At 39.4% G+C, this 18,608-nt stretch overlaps 2 protein-coding genes and 1 long non-coding RNA gene across 16 annotated transcripts in view; 2 read left to right on the top strand and 1 right to left on the bottom strand.

Moving 5' to 3' along the window:
- Positions 1 to 18,608, top strand: part of LOC126391588 (uncharacterized) — a 256,397-nt gene that overhangs the window by 20,617 nt on the left and 217,172 nt on the right. The window lies entirely within an intron of this gene.
- On the top strand, positions 1,072 to 6,053 carry LOC126391581 (casein kinase II subunit beta). Its single transcript, XM_050046448.1, has 7 exons — positions 1,072 to 1,146; positions 1,558 to 1,633; positions 3,641 to 3,743; positions 3,830 to 3,945; positions 4,031 to 4,106; positions 5,176 to 5,365; positions 5,754 to 6,053. The coding sequence occupies exons 2-7, from the start codon at positions 1,562 to 1,564 to the stop codon at positions 5,842 to 5,844; spliced, it is 648 nt and encodes a 215-aa protein (XP_049902405.1). The 5' UTR covers positions 1,072 to 1,146; positions 1,558 to 1,561; the 3' UTR covers positions 5,845 to 6,053.
- Positions 6,742 to 18,608, bottom strand: part of LOC126391570 (uncharacterized) — a 38,284-nt gene continuing 26,417 nt past the window's right edge. For 11 of the 14 annotated variants that reach the window (XM_050046426.1, XM_050046424.1, XM_050046425.1 and 8 more), the window contains 6 exons: positions 16,408 to 16,587; positions 10,887 to 11,276; positions 10,245 to 10,367; positions 9,898 to 10,017; positions 9,726 to 9,806; positions 6,742 to 8,473 (listed from right to left, as the gene is read on the bottom strand). In XM_050046426.1, coding sequence (XP_049902383.1) covers positions 8,444 to 8,473; positions 9,726 to 9,806; positions 9,898 to 10,017; positions 10,245 to 10,367; positions 10,887 to 11,276; positions 16,408 to 16,587 — 924 coding nt within the window. In that variant the 3' untranslated portion in view covers positions 6,742 to 8,443. Of the gene's footprint in view, positions 8,474 to 9,725; positions 9,807 to 9,897; positions 10,018 to 10,244; positions 10,368 to 10,886; positions 11,277 to 12,482; positions 13,325 to 16,407; positions 16,588 to 18,608 lie in introns of those variants that run through there. The other 3 variants (XM_050046435.1, XM_050046436.1, XM_050046437.1) reach the window with 3 other exon arrangements.

Genomic DNA, 18,608 nt, shown 5'->3' on the forward strand with positions numbered 1-18,608 from the left:
AAGAAATGCAATTCTAAAACTGTGAGTACACACTGGGTAATACAGAGGATGGGTGGAGATCCAAAGTTACGTCACATGAGGATTAAAGTTTAGGGGAGATTAAGTTACCAAATAATTAAGAAAAGATACATTTGTATGAAGCTACAGTTGGTGATGATGGCCTTGAGCCTTTAAGTCTAGCTGATAAATCTACTAGTTTGTTTCTCAATCCATAAAGGTATGATCATTTTTGATGTAAAATAGTATTTTCTGTACTGAGTTTCCAAGTCTACAGTAATGTCTTGTATAGCAGCTTATATGTAATTGTATTCTTTTAAGGATCTTGATGTTTGAAGGCATGGGAAAGGAACAGGAGCCCAAAGATGTTGCACCACCTTCTCGCAAAACCTTTTCAGACCTGCCCTGAAGGAGTGACCCCGTCCCAGCACGGATGGACTGTTTTCAGATTGAAACATCATCTAAATACTTTGAAATTCATGTCAATAGGAAAAACATAAACATAATGTGAAATATGCAGCTTTTTTTAAGTATTTGAATTGACTTAAAAAAAGAAGTTTTTTATGAATCCGACCACAGTACAGATTTCTCACTTTATAGCCAACTTAATGTTTTATAAGTGCCGTAGTACCATAGCCAGCTGAATATACATGTATTGCTTTAGTTGTTTGGTTAAACACATCACATATTCTACTGATGTATGGACTCTACGTGTGAGTGGCTATTATCACATCAGACAAAATACCCTACTGTTGTTGTAAAAATATAGGAACATCATTGTGCATGATACAAGGTGTAGACCATCTTTTTGAAACATGTAGTTAGGCCTAATGTTTAAACATATTTATTAAAACAAACGCTCCACAACGAGACAATCATAAATCCTGTTATCATCTTTTTGTTGGACATTCATTAAAAATGTAAATGGAAAGCAAAATGTATTTTGTTCCTTCCTTTTTTTTTTAATTAAAATGTGTTTTAATAAATCAACATTTTACACACTTCCTGTTTCTGTCTACGACAACATGCGTCATGAGGAACTTTATTTTGAAAACTCGTTCTAACCGGAAGACATATTTGTCATAAGGGAAGCGAGGAGGGATAAACTAGCTAAGCTTGCAGTTGATGTGTTAACTAAGATAGAGAAGGGTGAGTAAAAGTACCTGACTGTAAACAGTTCTGCACATGCAGGAGACAGTACCTCTGAATATATAATGCAGTTAAAATAATTTATTACTACATTATTTATCTGTAACTAAACGTGTTAACGCCGGCTAACGTTAGCAAGCAGCTAGCTAGTAATCAGGAGCTAATAACGTAGGTAGCGTTAGCAGGTTAGAGACGCAAACTCAGAATAAATTCAAGATTATATGCTATAAAATTAAATATTTATTCAAAGTGTCTGAGATTACAGATTCAGATTGTTGCTTCTGTGGTGGAATAAAATGTTAACTCTGTGTTTGTAAAGTTACCATCCCAAGAAAATGAACTGCCGGTGTTAGCTTTAGCCACAGTTATAAAATGAATGTTGGTCCATCACAGCTCTGTTGTGTTTGTCAGGAGGATGAGCAGCTCAGAGGAGGTGTCCTGGATATCCTGGTTTTGTGGACTCAGAGGCAATGAGTTCTTCTGTGAGGTTAGTCCCCCTGATTATTTTTTAGATTGGAGCCTCGATTGCAATTTACAACCAGTTTGCATATGACAACATTAAGTTTTCTAACATTCACAGGTACACAAAGGAAAATAATTTACAGGGTTCCCACACATTTACATGGACAGAATGTCAAGAAATTTCCCATGGCTTTTCAAGAACCCATAGTAACATTTTACTAGACCATTCACAACCTGTAACAGGAACAGAACTTTACAGTATACACATATTATACACTTTAAACTACAGGCACAGTCAACACACTGTCCTTTGTTAAAAAAACATTGCTTTAGAAGCACTTTGGTACAATCCATGGATATCCTTTTAATTAACATACCCAGTAAGCCGTTCAGAATAGCCAACATGGGCAGAAAATTAAGAAACATACATGATGGTGAACAAAATGTTAACAGTTACAAGAAAAAAATTAATCTGCCAGTATGTTACAGGAAGATTATTGTAACAGTTAATTTAATTATGTGCTACAAAATTCCATAACTTTTCCAAAACTTTAAAAAATGTTTTAATTTCATGAGTTTTCCTGGCTTGGAAAATAAAATTGTGAAATTCCGTGAGTTTTCCAGGTTTTCCATGACTGTGGGTCCCCTGCACAGACTTTTTACCACATTCTGAAACATTAAGTCTAAAATCATCTTCTTGCCACAGGCTGTCAGACTGCTGCAGGCCTTACAGACACCTTGCTCAACACAAACATACTCCTACATTTAAAGATTTCATAATTGTATATGGTTTATGCTGTATATTGTTAATACTATATTGACAATATTTTATTTATTATGTTTGATGCACCCTTGGACTTTCGATGTCTATGTTTTTACCCTGTTTGTTTGCTTTTTTGTTTTCCCTGGTCCATAAGAATCCATGTTTCATCTCAGCTGTATTTTTATGGTTGAAGTGACAAATAAATGTACATGTTCTTGCACTGTCAGTGTAACAGTACATCTCACATTTTTATAGCCATGAACACATACCTGCAGATGGCAACTATGTTTTACACAAGTTATTTTTTTGGGTCAGTAGTGATGTGTGTCATTTGGTGGTTTCACATTAAGACCTATATTTGAAGGGGAACTACATCTGTTTTCAAAATTCATATGTTATTCACCATGATCTGGGACAGTCCAAAAAAAATTGTAAAATTAACAACTCAAATCCAAAAGCTGGAGTGTTAAATCTTAAATGTCTAATGTCATAGGGTATAAAGTCTGAAGCTGCTCCACTGACAAGGAATTGGGGAAGATGTTATAAATGACACTGAGAGCACCCAGAGGAATGTTCTGGGTATATGGGTACATTTTCTGTTTCAGAACTGAGAACACTACAATACAGTAAAGCTCATTTAGGTATTAAAAAAAGAAAAACATTTTATGGGTCCACAAAAACAGGCTCCCATTCATTGTCGATGGATTGAGACTTACTTCTCTGGTTTTTCGCTTTGAGAGAGAGTAGCTCATTCAAGTATTGATCGAATTGACTCAAAAATATGCATACATGTTTTATTTCTTATATATTGCTGCTTTTGCTTTGCAATGGGGGATGCGATTTAAAATTGCTGTGTCAAGTGTCAAAGCTAAACAATTCAGTTCAATGCAAACAACCGTTCAGTCACCACTTCCCTGTTACAGCCACTTCCCTCTGCTGTTTGCTACTTATCTGTTCCACTGAAGCACATGAGGCCTTCTCACTCAAAAAGCACCTGAGGGAGACATGTGAAAGGAAAAACACTTCAAATAAAAATACTCTGAATTGTGTGGTAAATGTAGGCATCAATGTGAATTACTCTGGTTTGTCTGATTAGCACTCACACAATCCAATTCTAATTTTAACTCCTTGCTTTCTTCATTGGCAGCATCTAAGTAATCCTGTTAAGCTCTTGCGTAATGCTTCCTTACCAGTGTGCTGTGGCAATGTGCTGCTGCTTGCAAGAGTAATTAATGCCATTAATAGCCTTTTATTGTCTGTGTGTTACAGGTTGATGAAGACTACATACAGGACAAGTTTAACCTGACAGGTTTGAACGAGCAGGTGCCTCACTATCGCCAGGCCTTGGACATGATTCTTGACCTGGAGCCAGGTGAGAATATCAAGGAAGTAGCTGCTCCAATATGAAATAAAATAAAGTTCAACTCTTTAACTGCCTAAATCATTTTAATTTGACAGATGAGGAGCTTGAAGACAACCCCAATCAGAGTGACTTGATAGAGCAGGCAGCGGAGATGCTCTACGGGCTCATTCATGCACGTTACATCCTCACAAACAGAGGCATTGCACAGATGGTAGGTTATTACTTCATAATCTCACATTCTTACATACTCCATGACGTGAGTCAACAGTGATTTCTAAATGTGGTGTTCTCCACAGTTGGAAAAATATCAGCAAGGGGATTTCGGCTATTGCCCCAGAGTCTATTGTGAGAATCAGCCAATGCTTCCTATTGGTAAGTCTGACTTTTCTTTAACCTTTACATTGAAAAAAGTCTCCCTGACACAAAACCCATGCTGCACCTTTGACCTTTGTCAGTGGCTACGAAGACATAGGGCTGTTTTTACTTGTCTATTTTGTGCCTCCTCGTCTCCTTCGTCTTCCTGCCTGTGACGCGGATAATCAATTGACCCTTGCCCGCAATTGATCGCGCTATCTTGAGGGATGTATGGGGGTCAACGGTGCGGGACATACTGCACCGACTAGGGCAGGACATGCTCACCAACTGCCGACAGTCGGCTTGGTGTGTCAGGGCCTTTAGTCACCTCCTCTGCTCGCATCATAGGTGGGAGGGACTAATGTGCAAACTGAAATTTCAATATAGGTCCGCTTCGAAGTCCCTTCTTTACGCTGCCTTTGCTTTTTTACACAAACCAGACAACGCTGGCATAATGCTGCCTTATTGTGTGATTTTATACAGCATGGCGGCATTCCAGAAGCAAAAGAGGCGTGATTGGCGTGGCCGGTAACACCACAGCCTTGACCTCTAATGTGACATGTAACATATGCATCAGCAGCATTTAATAAACAATAACAATGGCTTAACATTGACATTAACAATTATTTACCGTTACTATTACATGGCAGCTGATCTCGTCCTCTGCTCAGAGTGTGAAGAGCTCCTGGGCTTCATTGTTTTCCCAATTTGCATACAATTTCAGCTGCTGTTCTTCTCCTTCGAGTTAGCTGCTAACTGGTGTTAGCTGCTTTTTAAATGTACCGAGGGTGGGTCGTACAAATTACATGTCGTCAAAATGTCGTACCAGTCCCATCCATGGTCCTGTCCTCCTGGCTGTCACTTATATTATATACTGTCATTTATACAGACATCAATTCAGTGATCTTTCAACCTCCACCGCCGGCTTAAAGGCGAGACAACTCTGTACCCCCAATTAGCAATTGTACATTTTATAAAGAACGGTGAGGCAGAATAATGGCACAACACTCCTGCCTTGAACAGGCAGTGTAAAAGGTGCTTGAGAAATAAGAAGAGGGGATACTCACCAATCTCTTCTCCGCTGTAGGTTTGTCAGACATCCCTGGAGAAGCCATGGTGAAGCTTTATTGCCCAAAGTGCATGGATGTTTACACCCCCAAATCCTCCAGACACCACCACACAGATGGAGCCTACTTTGGGACAGGGTTCCCCCACATGCTGTTCATGGTGCACCCCGAGTATCGTCCAAAGCGACCAGCCAACCAGTTTGTGCCAAGGTGTGTTTGACCTGACACTAATGTTATTTATTGATAGCATTTACTTTAACTAGCATTAGCACTTTTAGCACTTAGCGATTTAGCGACTAGCAACCAAAAGACAAATTTCCCTCAGAACGCAGTACAGCTATATATTTAACCTATTTCATATTTTTTTGATACCAACTAAAATGTATTGTCTAGTACTAAAAGTTGACACTATTTAATTGGTCAGATTTGTCTTATGTCATGATTTAAATTTAAGTTTGTTTTAATACCCATACTGAAACTTGTTTTGTCAGTGGTATCAAAAGATTTCATACAGTACTCAGCCCTTGACCGCAGCAGTAAAAAGAAATTGCCTTCTTCCCAGGAAGTGATTGTAATTCAAGTTTGTTTGTATTTTCAGGCTATATGGTTTCAAAATTCACCCGATGGCTTATCAACTCCAACTTCAGGCTGCGTCGAGTTTCAAGAGCCCAGTCAAGACAATTCGCTAGAACTCCGCTTTGACGAACACAGTGGACTTAAAGACTTTGTTGTTTACTACTTGTTTGAAGGAATGGATTAAATATTCCCACTGAATGCCTGTACAGTTTCCCCAGCTCCCCTCTGTGTTGATAGACCCTCAGATTCATTTCTTCTCATTTAGTAAAACACTGTTACAGTTGAGCAGATTAGTTTTTCCGCATTAAACACGTACTCCTGATACAGTGTTTGACTTTAATTGATGTCAGTCCATCTTCTCACATTTTAGGGGTTGTTTCTCTGAAACAGAAAAGTGGCTTTAACTCGATGATAACGAAGGCTACAGTGCGCTTTGTGGCTTAATCGCAGGTGATTGAATGTAACAGTGAATCTCGCCACCAGCCAGACAGGTTTGCCTTATCAGTGATACAGTCGGTCAGTACTTTGGAAAGTTGATCAGATCATATGAACTTGTGCTGCAGAACAGATTTTGGAATGTGCATTAGATTTTATTTGAATACAGCAATATGTGTAAATGTGATCAGGTGCTATTTCCACGAGACAACAAATACCAAATTAGAGCTAGAGAGCAAGAACTTCTCTTAAAAATGGACCTACTGTATGCTTGATTTTATTATTATGCTGTTCAGTTTTCTTGAAGTTCAGTGGCTGTGTGTGTACTTTATTGTTTAGGCAACTGTAACAATATTTTCCTGATAAGCCTGTGTTTGTAGTTTCATCATGTTTACATTATTATAATATTTACAATCTTGACAGATGAGACTTTTTTTCTCCTCTCTTTGGTGTTGATTGAGTATGTGGCAACATCTACGGGGAAGCAAGTGAATGCCATTAAATATTTATTTCTTACCCAGATCTCTTTCTTACTTTTCAAGTCGTACGCTTCACAAACAGACAGCCCAATAAAATGCAAAATAATGCATATTTTATTTTTTCATAAAAAGACAGGGATAAGTCACAAAGCAACAATATTTTCCATTTTCTAAAAACTATTTTCTTCATGTGAAATTCTACATTTTTCTTCCAGGAGAGGTTTCTGTTGTTGTCCATGTAGCTACAATACCAATGGCTTTTTTTGGGTTAAAAAAGTTTGCTAACAAACATGCTATCTAAAAAGGGATTCGTATATATTTTAAGCATTTTCTCTTCTATGGAAAAAAGCACAGGAAACAGCAAGTGAGAGCAATCTACTTCGACTATGTGGTAAAAAGGCTTTACAAACTTGGTTGATAATTAATGCAATTATTTCACATTGTGACATCTCTAGTTGGAAGCCTGGAAACCAGCTTGTGTTGAAACATCACAGTACATCAAATCACACGAGACGGTTCCTACTTTACAAATAAATTACTGTATAGTAGAACATGTAAAAAAGACAACTTGTGCTCCTATGAGAGAAAAGCCACATATACTGGGACAGCTGCCTTCACCTCTTACATGTGTGGTTACTGTGACAGACAAGCTTTGCATTTATTGACCTCACTTGGCTGAACATAAATGTACATTTAAAGTAGGGATGGATATACATATATATGGACATTCCTCGTACAATCATATGGAGGTCTGTAGTCTTACAAAGAATATCAAAACCTGAGATAAACAGACCGAAGCGTGTGAAACTTTTCTTGTCAACCAAATATATTCAAAGCATTAATGACATCTATGCTACTGAACAAAAACAGGGCTGAGGGAAGCACTCCATTGAAATCGTGAAAGGTGTCATAAACTTGGTGGACTACAAGAGGAAACGAATAAGAATGATTCAGGGTGTCAGGCAAGACAGGTAAGCTTAAGTAGAGACCTCAAAGTTCCGTAAACAGCACAATGGCAACCTACAATTTATAATGAGCAGATGGATGAATAACTTAAAAACCTCAAATTTTGTACAAATACTATAAAAGCATCAATTCTATAAAATAGAGAAATATTTCAAAATAGATCCATATTTAATTCAAACTTTACAACAATGTGTAGGCTACTGGTTCCTGGCTGGTTAGGGAAGAAACGATTTTTTAGGTTTTTCTTTTTGTACCTGAGCAGTGAACTACGCCAAACAACTGTCCAAATTTGAGCACAGAATATCTTTGTTCACATATCGATGTGAGGTATGTCATTTTTAAAAAAGACGTCTCTCCTGAATTAAATAGACAAGTAAACAACGACAAAAAGAATTCCCTTGAATGTAGTCTTAACGTTCCCCGAGCAGCACCAAGGGAATAAATGCTGATGATGGTGTCTAAACTACAATGGAAACAGTGCATTTGTATAAAATCAACAACGTAAAAACCACTAGGAAAATAAAAGCATTTAAAAGCAAACGTAACTGAGATCACTCAACTGAAAATGCTGTTTTTTTTGTTGATTTTTCTTTACCGATAAAAGTCTTTTCACTAAGCTTTTCTTAACACCTGGATGAGTATTTGTGCAGCCCTCCTCTACCTACAACTGAAAAACAAAAATAAACAAAGAGGATCTACTAAGATTTATCTACTCAGTTAGTTAGGTGCAGATTTATGAGATATTTCCTTTTGGATATGTGTGCGCAGATAGAGCTGGTCAGAGTGTGTCTGAGGTGGAGAGTCAAAGGAATAAATGCAGGTGGTGATTCAGTTACAATGCTGATGCTCCGCCGTCTTTCCCCTGCAAGACAGACATTATGTGCACTTGTATTAGTCTTAATGTTCAATAGATGGTTCTTCATGAAAACTTTGGACACAGCTAGGAAAGATGTTTTTCCCCATTTCCAGTCTTTATGCTAAGCTAAGCTAACGGTTTCTTGGCTATAGCTTTGTATTTACTGGATGGGATGAGATCTGGATGGGATGGATATAAGAGTGGTACCAATCTTCTCATTTAAGTCTTAGCAAGAAAGCAAGTTAGGGTACTTCCCAAAATGTCAGACTCTTGCTTTAATCAGGGTTTCTAAACATTTTTCATTTCAAATTAATATACTTTTCTAGACTTCTTGGTAGATTTTTCAGAAGATATTTGACATTTGAGTACAAATAGCTAGATGTTTATTAAGTAAATAAATGGTTTTAAATTAAAAAAAATCAGCTGTTAAACTTAATGTTTACACACACAGCTATAAAGGTACAGTTTCCTTACACAGAAAACACAGTCTATTTACTTTTCTGATAATTACATCATTGAATAAATAATAAATGTTCAGACAAACTTAGTATTTGGATTTTTGTGATGCTGTGTGTCTATGCAATTCAAACATTTTTTCCGCATTTTCTTTCAAAACAATTTGGCCATGGATGTCCCGATTTGGTACAGTTATAGAGGCAGAGCTCTTTTGCAGGCCGTGATGTATAGGCGTAGAGGCACAGGAGAGTGCGTTCAGTTGCGGCCATATTTCTTGACTTGCTTATGACAACATCAAGCTCGCTCTGGCCTGCACTCTCTCACACAGTGGTAAACATCTTGGCTGCACTGGCTGCGTCCTTCAAACGCCATGAAAAACACTCTGCTTGTGTGATCATTTTATTTTTTAGAAATTCTGAACTTCATATTTTAAAAAAACGAAATAGGGTCAATAGTCTGGAAACACAAATTTTAACATGCTCAACTTTTTTACAAAATTACCCAGACCTGGAAATGACTAAAATTAAATCCCATACTTTTCCATACTGCGTCGGAACAAGGGTTGTTCCTAACGACTTAAACTTAGAAGTTAAACAGACTAGTTGACTAGTCTAGAAGTAAGAAAACACTCATGCTGACTTTCCTTTAGTTATCTTAATAATAAGTTTAACCGACTGGTATTTCTGGTGCCGACTAGTTGATTAAACATTGCTATCCCTGCTGATCGGGCACATCCTTAGTAGGAAACCTGGTTTAATATTCTGTCTATTACGGTTCTGTGTCATGAGCTGAGGGTTTGTACCTTGTCTTGGTCGATGTCAGAGTCCGCAGTTATGACAATCCTCTTCTCCACACGAGTCTCCGTAGATCCACTTTTCACTACCTGGTGGAGAGAAGAAAAATATAATTGAGAGGCAAATAAAATAAAATAAAATGAAATCAATATAACACAGATCAAAGTTTGTCCTGCTGACCTTTGAGATGTGAGTGGTAGTGGTGGTGACTGTGGTGCCACTGGTGGTCTCTGAGCTAACAGTCTTGGAGCTGGACACAGTTGTGTTATCTTTGTCCTCGTCTGTCCCATCAACTGCCACCTGAGGGGGAAAAAAAAGACCAAAACAGGTAGACTGAGTGATCATTTTTAGATAATGCGACCCTGAGCTTCAGCCAGGGAAGGTGCAGTGCTGTCTCATGCTCATTTTGGAGCCCCTGGCCTGGTCCTGCCTGCACTGCTTGCTCTGTAGTGTTGATATCTCCTCCATGCAAACAGACTGCCTCCAGCTGAGACACATCTGGGCTGAGCAGGTGCTGGCGCCCCTACCTTTGAAGACTCATAGATGAAGGTCTTGGTTGGGACGATAGGGACCTCTGTGGTGGTGATGCCACTGGGTAAGGAGTTGGAGACAGCTGCGATGGTGATTGTCTGAGTCTGCACCAGAGGGGGCTGTGGATGGGAGCATAGCCCCATGAGTGGCTGTTTAACCAGACACTTTTCACCTCACCGCAACCAATTTGTTTCACACCATGCGTTCGCTGATAAGCCATTGCCTGTGTGGAGTGATTGCCACCACAACAGCCCTTTTTTCCCCTCACCAGATTTGTTTAGGATTTTTGGAAATAACAGAATCACCTTGTTATTTCCCTTTCCCACCACCAACAAAAGAAACGGGGAGACAGAAAGCCATCATAGGCTGGAAAGTTCATGAAAGTTAATGTGTACATTTTGTGGTGGAGAACAAAGCGCTAGTGTTACAGCAACCCATCACCATAGCTGAGAACACACCCCTGTGCAACACCTCTGCAGCAACCAAAGTGATATCCGAGTGAGGCGGATACTTCACTAGGCACTTAACAGATTCACAAGTTTTGTAGTGGTGCTGCAGAGGAGTGAGCGAGTGTGGCAGTGTTGAAATCACACAGAGGCCAAGCAGAGACAGAATCAGCGTCACCCTGAGGAGGCTACCTGGAAGCAGCGTACGACCTGTGGACCATCGCTCCTGAAATAAGAAGCTGGGGAAGATCCAACTATCTTTCCAAACCCCTCTGACGCGTCTGGATATGATTCTTCTTCCTCCTGGATCCCATCTAAAGCTCTACAGCAGGGGTCGAAGGGGGGAGGCAGCTGTGCCATCTCCACCTCTACGATGGGCACCAAGGAGGTCTCAAAAACTACAACCTCTTCCTGATCACATGACTCTTCCTCAAGTGGAGCACCGGGGGCTTCAACACTATCAGGCTCACTCTTGTGGCTCACAGCGGGACTTGGCACGCCTGAAAAACCCAAATTGCTGCTGGTTTCCTCGTGTGCAGTCTTTGTCTCTGCACCACTGCAAAGGAGACTAAGGCACACACTCTAAAAAAGACACAACACAGTCACTACGTGATCATGGGCACTACTTACACAGATTATAATGCATGCATGTTAAAAATATACAACTGTATGGTATGTACAGTGCAGTATCCATTTCATGAGGTGCTACAGCTTTTCTTTGGCTTGAATGAAAATTTATATGACAGAAACAACAATTTTTAATGCCACAGCTTTATGGGTAACTTTAGTATGTTTCAAGCTGGACTCTTTTTTACCATGTTTTTGTCTACTGTCGAGGTGACTAATGGGAGCAACAACTTTTGAAACTGGTCCAGGAAAGCCCCAAAATTGCAACAGCCAAACCCACCAGACCCCATTCAAATAAACAGCAATTTTGGCGTGTATAGTGCCAGGATGTTTTTACATCTAACCGTGTGAATTAAGGTTTTATTTCAACCAAATCAGAGGAAGTGGTTGGTGGAATGGTTTTTGTGAGTTCTATTTTGCTTCTGTCAGCTTTGAATTTAGTGTATTTCAAAGTGATAAAATTAGTGCTTATTTAAATGGAGTCTGGTGGGTTTGGTGATCGCGATTTGGGGGGGTGTTTCTGGTTACACAAAAATGATTTTCACCCTTTAACAAAAAGGTCTATCTTTGTGGGGATCCTTTCCACAATGTTGTTAGACACTTCAAATAATAATCTGAGCCCGTCAGTGGCAAAAACAAGCACTTCTAGTGGACATAAGTTGACAGTGCTCAGTTGTCTGCATTGGAGCCTGTTTCGTCTCGCTTAACCCTGGACCCATTTTTAAATATTGTTGTTCTGATTAGTCACTTAGACAAAAAAACAAACAGGGAAACATAGCATTAAAAAAAGAAAAGAAACAAAGTTAAGCCTTTAACACAATCTTATTGCAGACCATGTCCATATTCCTTCATGACCACAGTGTGCCCTTTTCCTAACTGCTCCACATGACGCATGCTGATAAGTCACCAAATAAGATGGATACTGAATACAGGTGTTGCTCCATATTCTTTATTTCATCTGTGAATAAAACTCAGCATGCATCAGAATGAAATAGATGTTGTTGTTTTTTTGCTTGAATATTCTTTCAGTCAGGAGCGACTGCATAAATGACACGCCACTCACACTGCTTTTGCTCGACAGTCATCCCCTAAAACATGATTTAATATCATTTAAATAAAATCATAAACTTGAGTAACAATTTCAAGGAGTAAACAATCGTATCAACTGTATATGGAATGCCTTTTATTCTTTGGTCAAAGTTGATTGTCAAAAACGTCATGCAACAAGGAATCTCTTGCAGTTGCTACATACTGCCTTGCCAAATACTGGTGAAGGACAAAGAGGTTAATAGGTATTACAATAAAGCTGCCTCAAGGTCTCCCATCACAGGAAATACCATACTGTGACACAGAAAGTTTCCCAGTAACTTGACTGCCATCTTCTAGTGCTTACTTACTGTGGAATCAGGAAAAAAGTTTGTGTATCCAAAAGTCACATCACAGTGATCAGCTTAGACATTATCCTTTAACAACCGACAATATAAACGTACCTCAAATTGTGTATAAAAGCAGGCTCAAAGTGATATGCTCAGACATTGAAAGCCTTTGGATAAAAGTCAGTTGTTACGCTGTATTGGTTGATTTAAAGTCCAAAAAACAACACAGAAAATGCAAAAGAGTGGTGGCTTGATTGTCATTTCCAGTCCTAATCAACGAGTCTTTGGAGAACAGGTCTGTTTCTGGCTGGAGAAACCAGGTCAATTGTGCAGCAGTGGGAAACAGAAGCAATGAAAGTCTTGTCCCACAGAGGCCAGAAAAAAAGGGGCAGCTTCTCAAGTGGAGCAGAGGATGAGAGATGAAGAATGCTACGGTGATGTTGAAGAGGAGGCAAAGGAAGGAGAGGAGGAGAAGAGAAAGCTAGAGGTTGATGGGTAGATGGATTAGGTGCAGTCTCCGCGGGTCACACTCACACCTGTGTGGGATTTCCGCAGGGTCGAGACGGCCCCTCAGCTGCGTTTGGAGTAGAAGTCGAGCAGGGGGCCGCGAGGGAGGCGGATGACAAACTGAGGGGGAGGAGGAGGAGGGAAGAGAGATGACAGGAAGGACTTTTGAAATGTTTGCAATGACCGAAAATTAACTGAAACTTGTAAAAGCTAGAGCTGTACAATAACTGATTACTGAAAACTACAAAATGTGATTTTTTTCAGGAATTTATGTTGTCCAGAGCACGGAAATGTTAGCGGCACATGCATTTTAACATGCATCTTTGCATTGTTTCATGTCCAACATCATTTTTTTTTATAAGAAGACAGAAAGCCATCCACACTTGTAGTATCTTTTTTAAAAGGGGTGCATTCCATACATTTTTAGATGGATCTCAGTAGCTGATGTCAACAGTGTCAGTGCAGCTACAATGATTTGCGCCTCTAGCTCGAGGATGTTAGACTGGTGAGGACTAAAGGTTTACTCCGCAGGATTTTCCTTAAAAACTATGTATAGACTGATACAAAAGTAATTCCTCTCAATCATCAATTATGACCCACTACAAGTGTGTAGCGGTGTATTTTTCAGCAGCGACTCTGACCTGCCTGTATTTTATAATTTTTAAAAAATTATTTTTCTGTGGTTTGGATATTCCTAGGCACAAGGTGCAGGTGAGGCTGAGAATTAATAAAAAGATAGCAACCATGTGCCAGACCATAAGCAGCCCGCATCCCACAGGAAGCTACAAAAATCGCGGACACAGCACTGAAAACTAAAATTACTGGCATGCGGTTGTCGTCTCTGCGAACCAATCAAGTTGCAGTTACAATTTACATCCAAAGACGCAAAGATGCTACATATTCTAAAACATGGATGCTTTATACACATCTTCAACCCATCAGCACAGAAGATCTAAACAATCAGCACAATTTTAATTTGGGCAACCTACATTAGTATCACTAATTCAGTATCTGACTTAATGTCTCCCCTTCTGTTCCTGATATATAAAGGTGTTTTTGCAGAACAATATGATGTCACAGTGAAGCTGACCTCATGACCTTTGGGATATAAAATGCCATCACTTCATCATTTTTTATTCTGTTAGTCATTTGTGCGAAACTTTGTCACAATTAGCGTGAATTCTTGAGTTAGTGCCAAAAAACAGTTCAATTGCTGAGTCCAATTGAACGTTTGTGCCAAATTTGAGGAAATTCCTTCAAGGCCTTCTAGAGATATTGTATTCACGAGAATGAGACGTATGTACATATGTGCCTGTGTGGACAAACATGGATGGACAACCCGAAAACATAATGCCTCCGGCCACAGCTGTCGCTGACATGAAGGCATAAAAACACAAAAGCAGTTGTTCCCAAATGAGAGTGAATCTGGGGTTGGCTTTTGCTTGTACTTTTGCTGGCGAGCGTTTTTTTTTTTTTTTTTTTAACAATAACTAACAATGCCTGCACAGTAGACCTTTAACTACCCAGTGCAGTATTGTGTTTGAGTGTTAAGTGTATTTTATCTGTCTGAAGGCTGCTGCATAGCAGTTATGAACTGAAAACTTCACTAATTTGAAGTAGCAGGTCAGGAAGTAGCTGGACCAGTTCTGCTGCTGTGTGTCAAATGTGCAAACCAGCGATATTATCAGTGTTTACTCTTCTCACAGTTGGGTCAATACACGATTGAAGGTTAAGTACAATGATAAACTGGCTTGTAAAATTGAGCACGAACAGTATTGTGTCCACTCCACTGGGCAAACAACATTTGACCGGTGTCATATTGTTGAATGCTTACATCAAAAATGTTGTACAATTGTTCTGATTCATCTCCTCACTACAGACGCTAAGCTGTCAGATTTGCTTTGCTTTGATTTTAACTCTAATGCATCCTGACAATATGATTTACTTGGGGCCATTTATCTCCAACTGTAAAAATGCTTTGTGTCCAAACAGTTAAGCTGCAGTTGTTAATCTCTCGCCAAAAGGCATGTGAAATGAACCTCGGTAGATTACACTTGTTTGTGTGACAGCAGCTCAGATTGGGGGTATGTTTCTACTGCGTTGAATAGCTCTCATGTAATCTTTTTAACTGCAACATAACTATTAATACCAATTATTATGCAATTATATTAGTTTTATTGTGTGATCCTGTGATAGCTACATTATTTTTTAAAATAGGGAGAGTAGGACAAAAACCGCTGATACAACTGTGAATGAGGCCTTGTCTCTTTATGAGAAAACAAATGTGACTTGGAGGGAGCAGCAGCCAAAAAAGGTCAAAGCAGTGTGAAAAGAAAGGTGAGCAAAGCATAAAGTATTAAAAGCAGAAAGGAAGCTCATCAATGAAGGTGGGACAGAGGAGAGGGGGACAAGGTAAATTCTGCTCATTGTCAGCAGAACGTGCAGAAATTAATCGCAGAGTCATGCGGTAAATTTTCAACGTCAGGTCTGTCAGTCATGCAATACAAACACGTCAGGGTTCAGAGGCATCCGAGGCAGATGACATGAACCAAAGTGAGTTCTCAGAGAGTGGACAACCTATCCCAAAGATGCCTCGCCCACATCAGTCTTTTAGTGACAGAACAAAAGTACAGACCCTATTCACAATAAGTCCTACAGCATTCTTCATACACATGCATGTGCTGCATACCACATGCTATCTCCTTGAATAGGTCCGTACATGCACACACGATCCACTGCACTCAGACTGTAAGAAAACCAGGAATGACAACTGGAAGAGCCTGATCCCTTCTTCTACCAATTTCTCTTGTATGAATATATTCATCATGTAAAAGAATAGAATCCAATGCAGATATTCAAAGTTCAAAATTACACAAATGTTTACAAATTACTATCAAACAAGACGTTAGCAAGAATTTCAGGTTCTTCTGTTCCAGTATGAATCCATGCACACTGCTCACACCAGTGCAATGTTTTCCAATCGAGTACATCATCTCTGAGCCATGGAAAACAAACATGATAACGCAAGAATAAACACAGCTTTAACCCAGTCAGCTCAGGAATTGTTAGTCTTCATGATAATTTTCTAATTCAGTTTAAATTAAAAATGTTTTGCTTGGTTTGCTCCAATTCCTGAACAGGCAGACTCAGGTTAAACCAAGTAAAAAGGATTTGGTAGCGAGTGGTTCTTGTAGGAGACTTACCCCATCTGCACTGGGCAGAGGTTGACCATTGATGCCCAGGGTGCGGAACGGAGAGTGCGTGGAGAGGCGCTTGTCCCACTCACTGGGCCTGCTCTCCGGGGCGGCTTCCATGAAGTTCCTCTTCAGCTCGCTGATGTTGGCGTGATGCCTGAGCAGGTCCTCCTGAGGCTTTTCGAAATCCTATACAGAGGAAAGTTGAGAGGGGAAAGACCGTGTGGAGGGGGGGAGGGCACCAGGTAAATGGAGTAAAAAAACAATAAAGGGAGAAAAAATAAGAAGTGAAGAGAAGATGGAGGGTGAAAGTTGGATGGGGAAGGGAAGAAGAAGGAGATGTTCGTAGGTGGGAGAGATTAACAAACAGAAGAGGACAAAGACAAGTGGAGAAAAAAGTTAGATCATGTTTTCTGTTGTTTTTGTACATTTTGTGTTGACTTATTGCTGATTAAATAAACAAGCAGCAGCAGGGTTAATTGGTGATTCTAAAGGAATATAAATTAGAAGGGCCCATTAATCGTGATGACCACATTTAGTAGTTTCTTGAGAGATTATCAACGACTCCTTTTCAAAATGAAAATCAAGTCTGGTGGCTGATTCATGAGACCAGACTTTGGTTTATAAAGGGAAGATTCAGAAGAGCCGGTGTCGTGATTTTTGGAGTTTGGATGGGAAGGAGCTATAAGTTACACAGCACAGCATTAACCCTCTGAGACCTGTGGGGCCACCGACGATCCCAAATGACATTCCTTGTCAGTAGCGTTTAAGAGTCTGTCTAAAGCTAGAGTTATGATACTGGTATCATATGAAACTAGTAGATCTAGCCCGATGGGGCGTACCCCATAGTGAGATACCTAACTCATGTTATCAGAGAACCAGGGTTACGTTTGTAACCTAAAGATTTTTGCATGCAGTAAAAAACATGTTATTTTTGCCTATTGCCAAAAAATGTGATTACTTCAGAAAAACCACAGCATGCATTTCTCTACGGTGTTCCTCAAGGTTTTGGGCCTTAATGTGGTCATTTGTGGGATTTTTTTTCTACAATTTTCATCAATGCTCGAGTGGCAAAAAATGCTTATGTTTGCAACCAAAATACTGAATCGCCACCATATTGTTCTAAGTCCTTACAGTCTTAACTTTAGATGTTCAAATAGACTCATAACCTAAACGCAATGTTTATAACAAATTTGTGACATGCAGTTCTGAGCTGCATCTTAAATTAATCTTGCTATCTGCTATCTTCCCTTAAAAGAGAAAAAAATGGGTCTGTGGTGGGTCTCAGAGGGTTAGTGGTCTACTATCGCATAGCATGTGGCCTGCAGTGAAACATGTCGTGAAAACAGGCTGCAAATCAAAGAGCAGGAGAGGTGATGAGAGTAGACATGGAACAAGTTGTCAAAGATGAAGCCTCAGTAGAAATGGAAACCTGTTCATTTAACACAAATGAACAAAAGCAACAGAAGCAGCACTCATTTGGCAACATTTAGCACCAAGTTGATCTTTTTAGAAATCTGCAAGATACTGACTCCCATTTTACCAAACATACTGCAGACAATGATTCTAGTCAACAAACAGAAAAGTTGACTATTAATTATGACTTACTGTGGTGCTAAAGAGCAACTTAATGATAGGTGTTTATCCAAACGTCATTCCTTTCACATACAACAGCAAAGATGTATAATTATTTTTAATTTTAACTACTATGGTCAGAAGATTTTATCGGCATAACTGCTGAGAAAGTGCAATGCGTTACTGGCAAGTTAGAAAATGAGACGGAGGTAAAAGAGCAAAAGCAGGAACAGGAGAATACTGATGATCTGGAAAAACAATTATAGAAAAATGGAGCTGCTCATGAACTAGGGCTGCACGATATGCAGTGACATTAATTGTTGTGTTAACGATATTACTTGTGATAAATAAAGATATTAAAGTTGCTGGTTGAGTTATTTCCAACACTCTGAACTGAGCACTAAAGGCACCAATAAAAAAAAGAATATTTATATTTCAAAGTGCAGTTTTCTACAATACTCTCTTTCAACTAACCAAAAAAGTCCCTGAGTGCAGTATCGCTATCTTTGACATCACGATAATGATAAAAAATGATATATTGTGCAGCCCTAATGTGAACAGTGACAGTTTAAGGAAGCTATGAACGGCAGCTTCCTTAACAATTTCATATATACCAATGTAAGTGGAAGAATACC

This window comes from Epinephelus moara, chromosome 6 (assembly GCF_006386435.1).
Source record: "Epinephelus moara isolate mb chromosome 6, YSFRI_EMoa_1.0, whole genome shotgun sequence".
NCBI lineage: Eukaryota > Metazoa > Chordata > Actinopteri > Perciformes > Serranidae > Epinephelus > Epinephelus moara.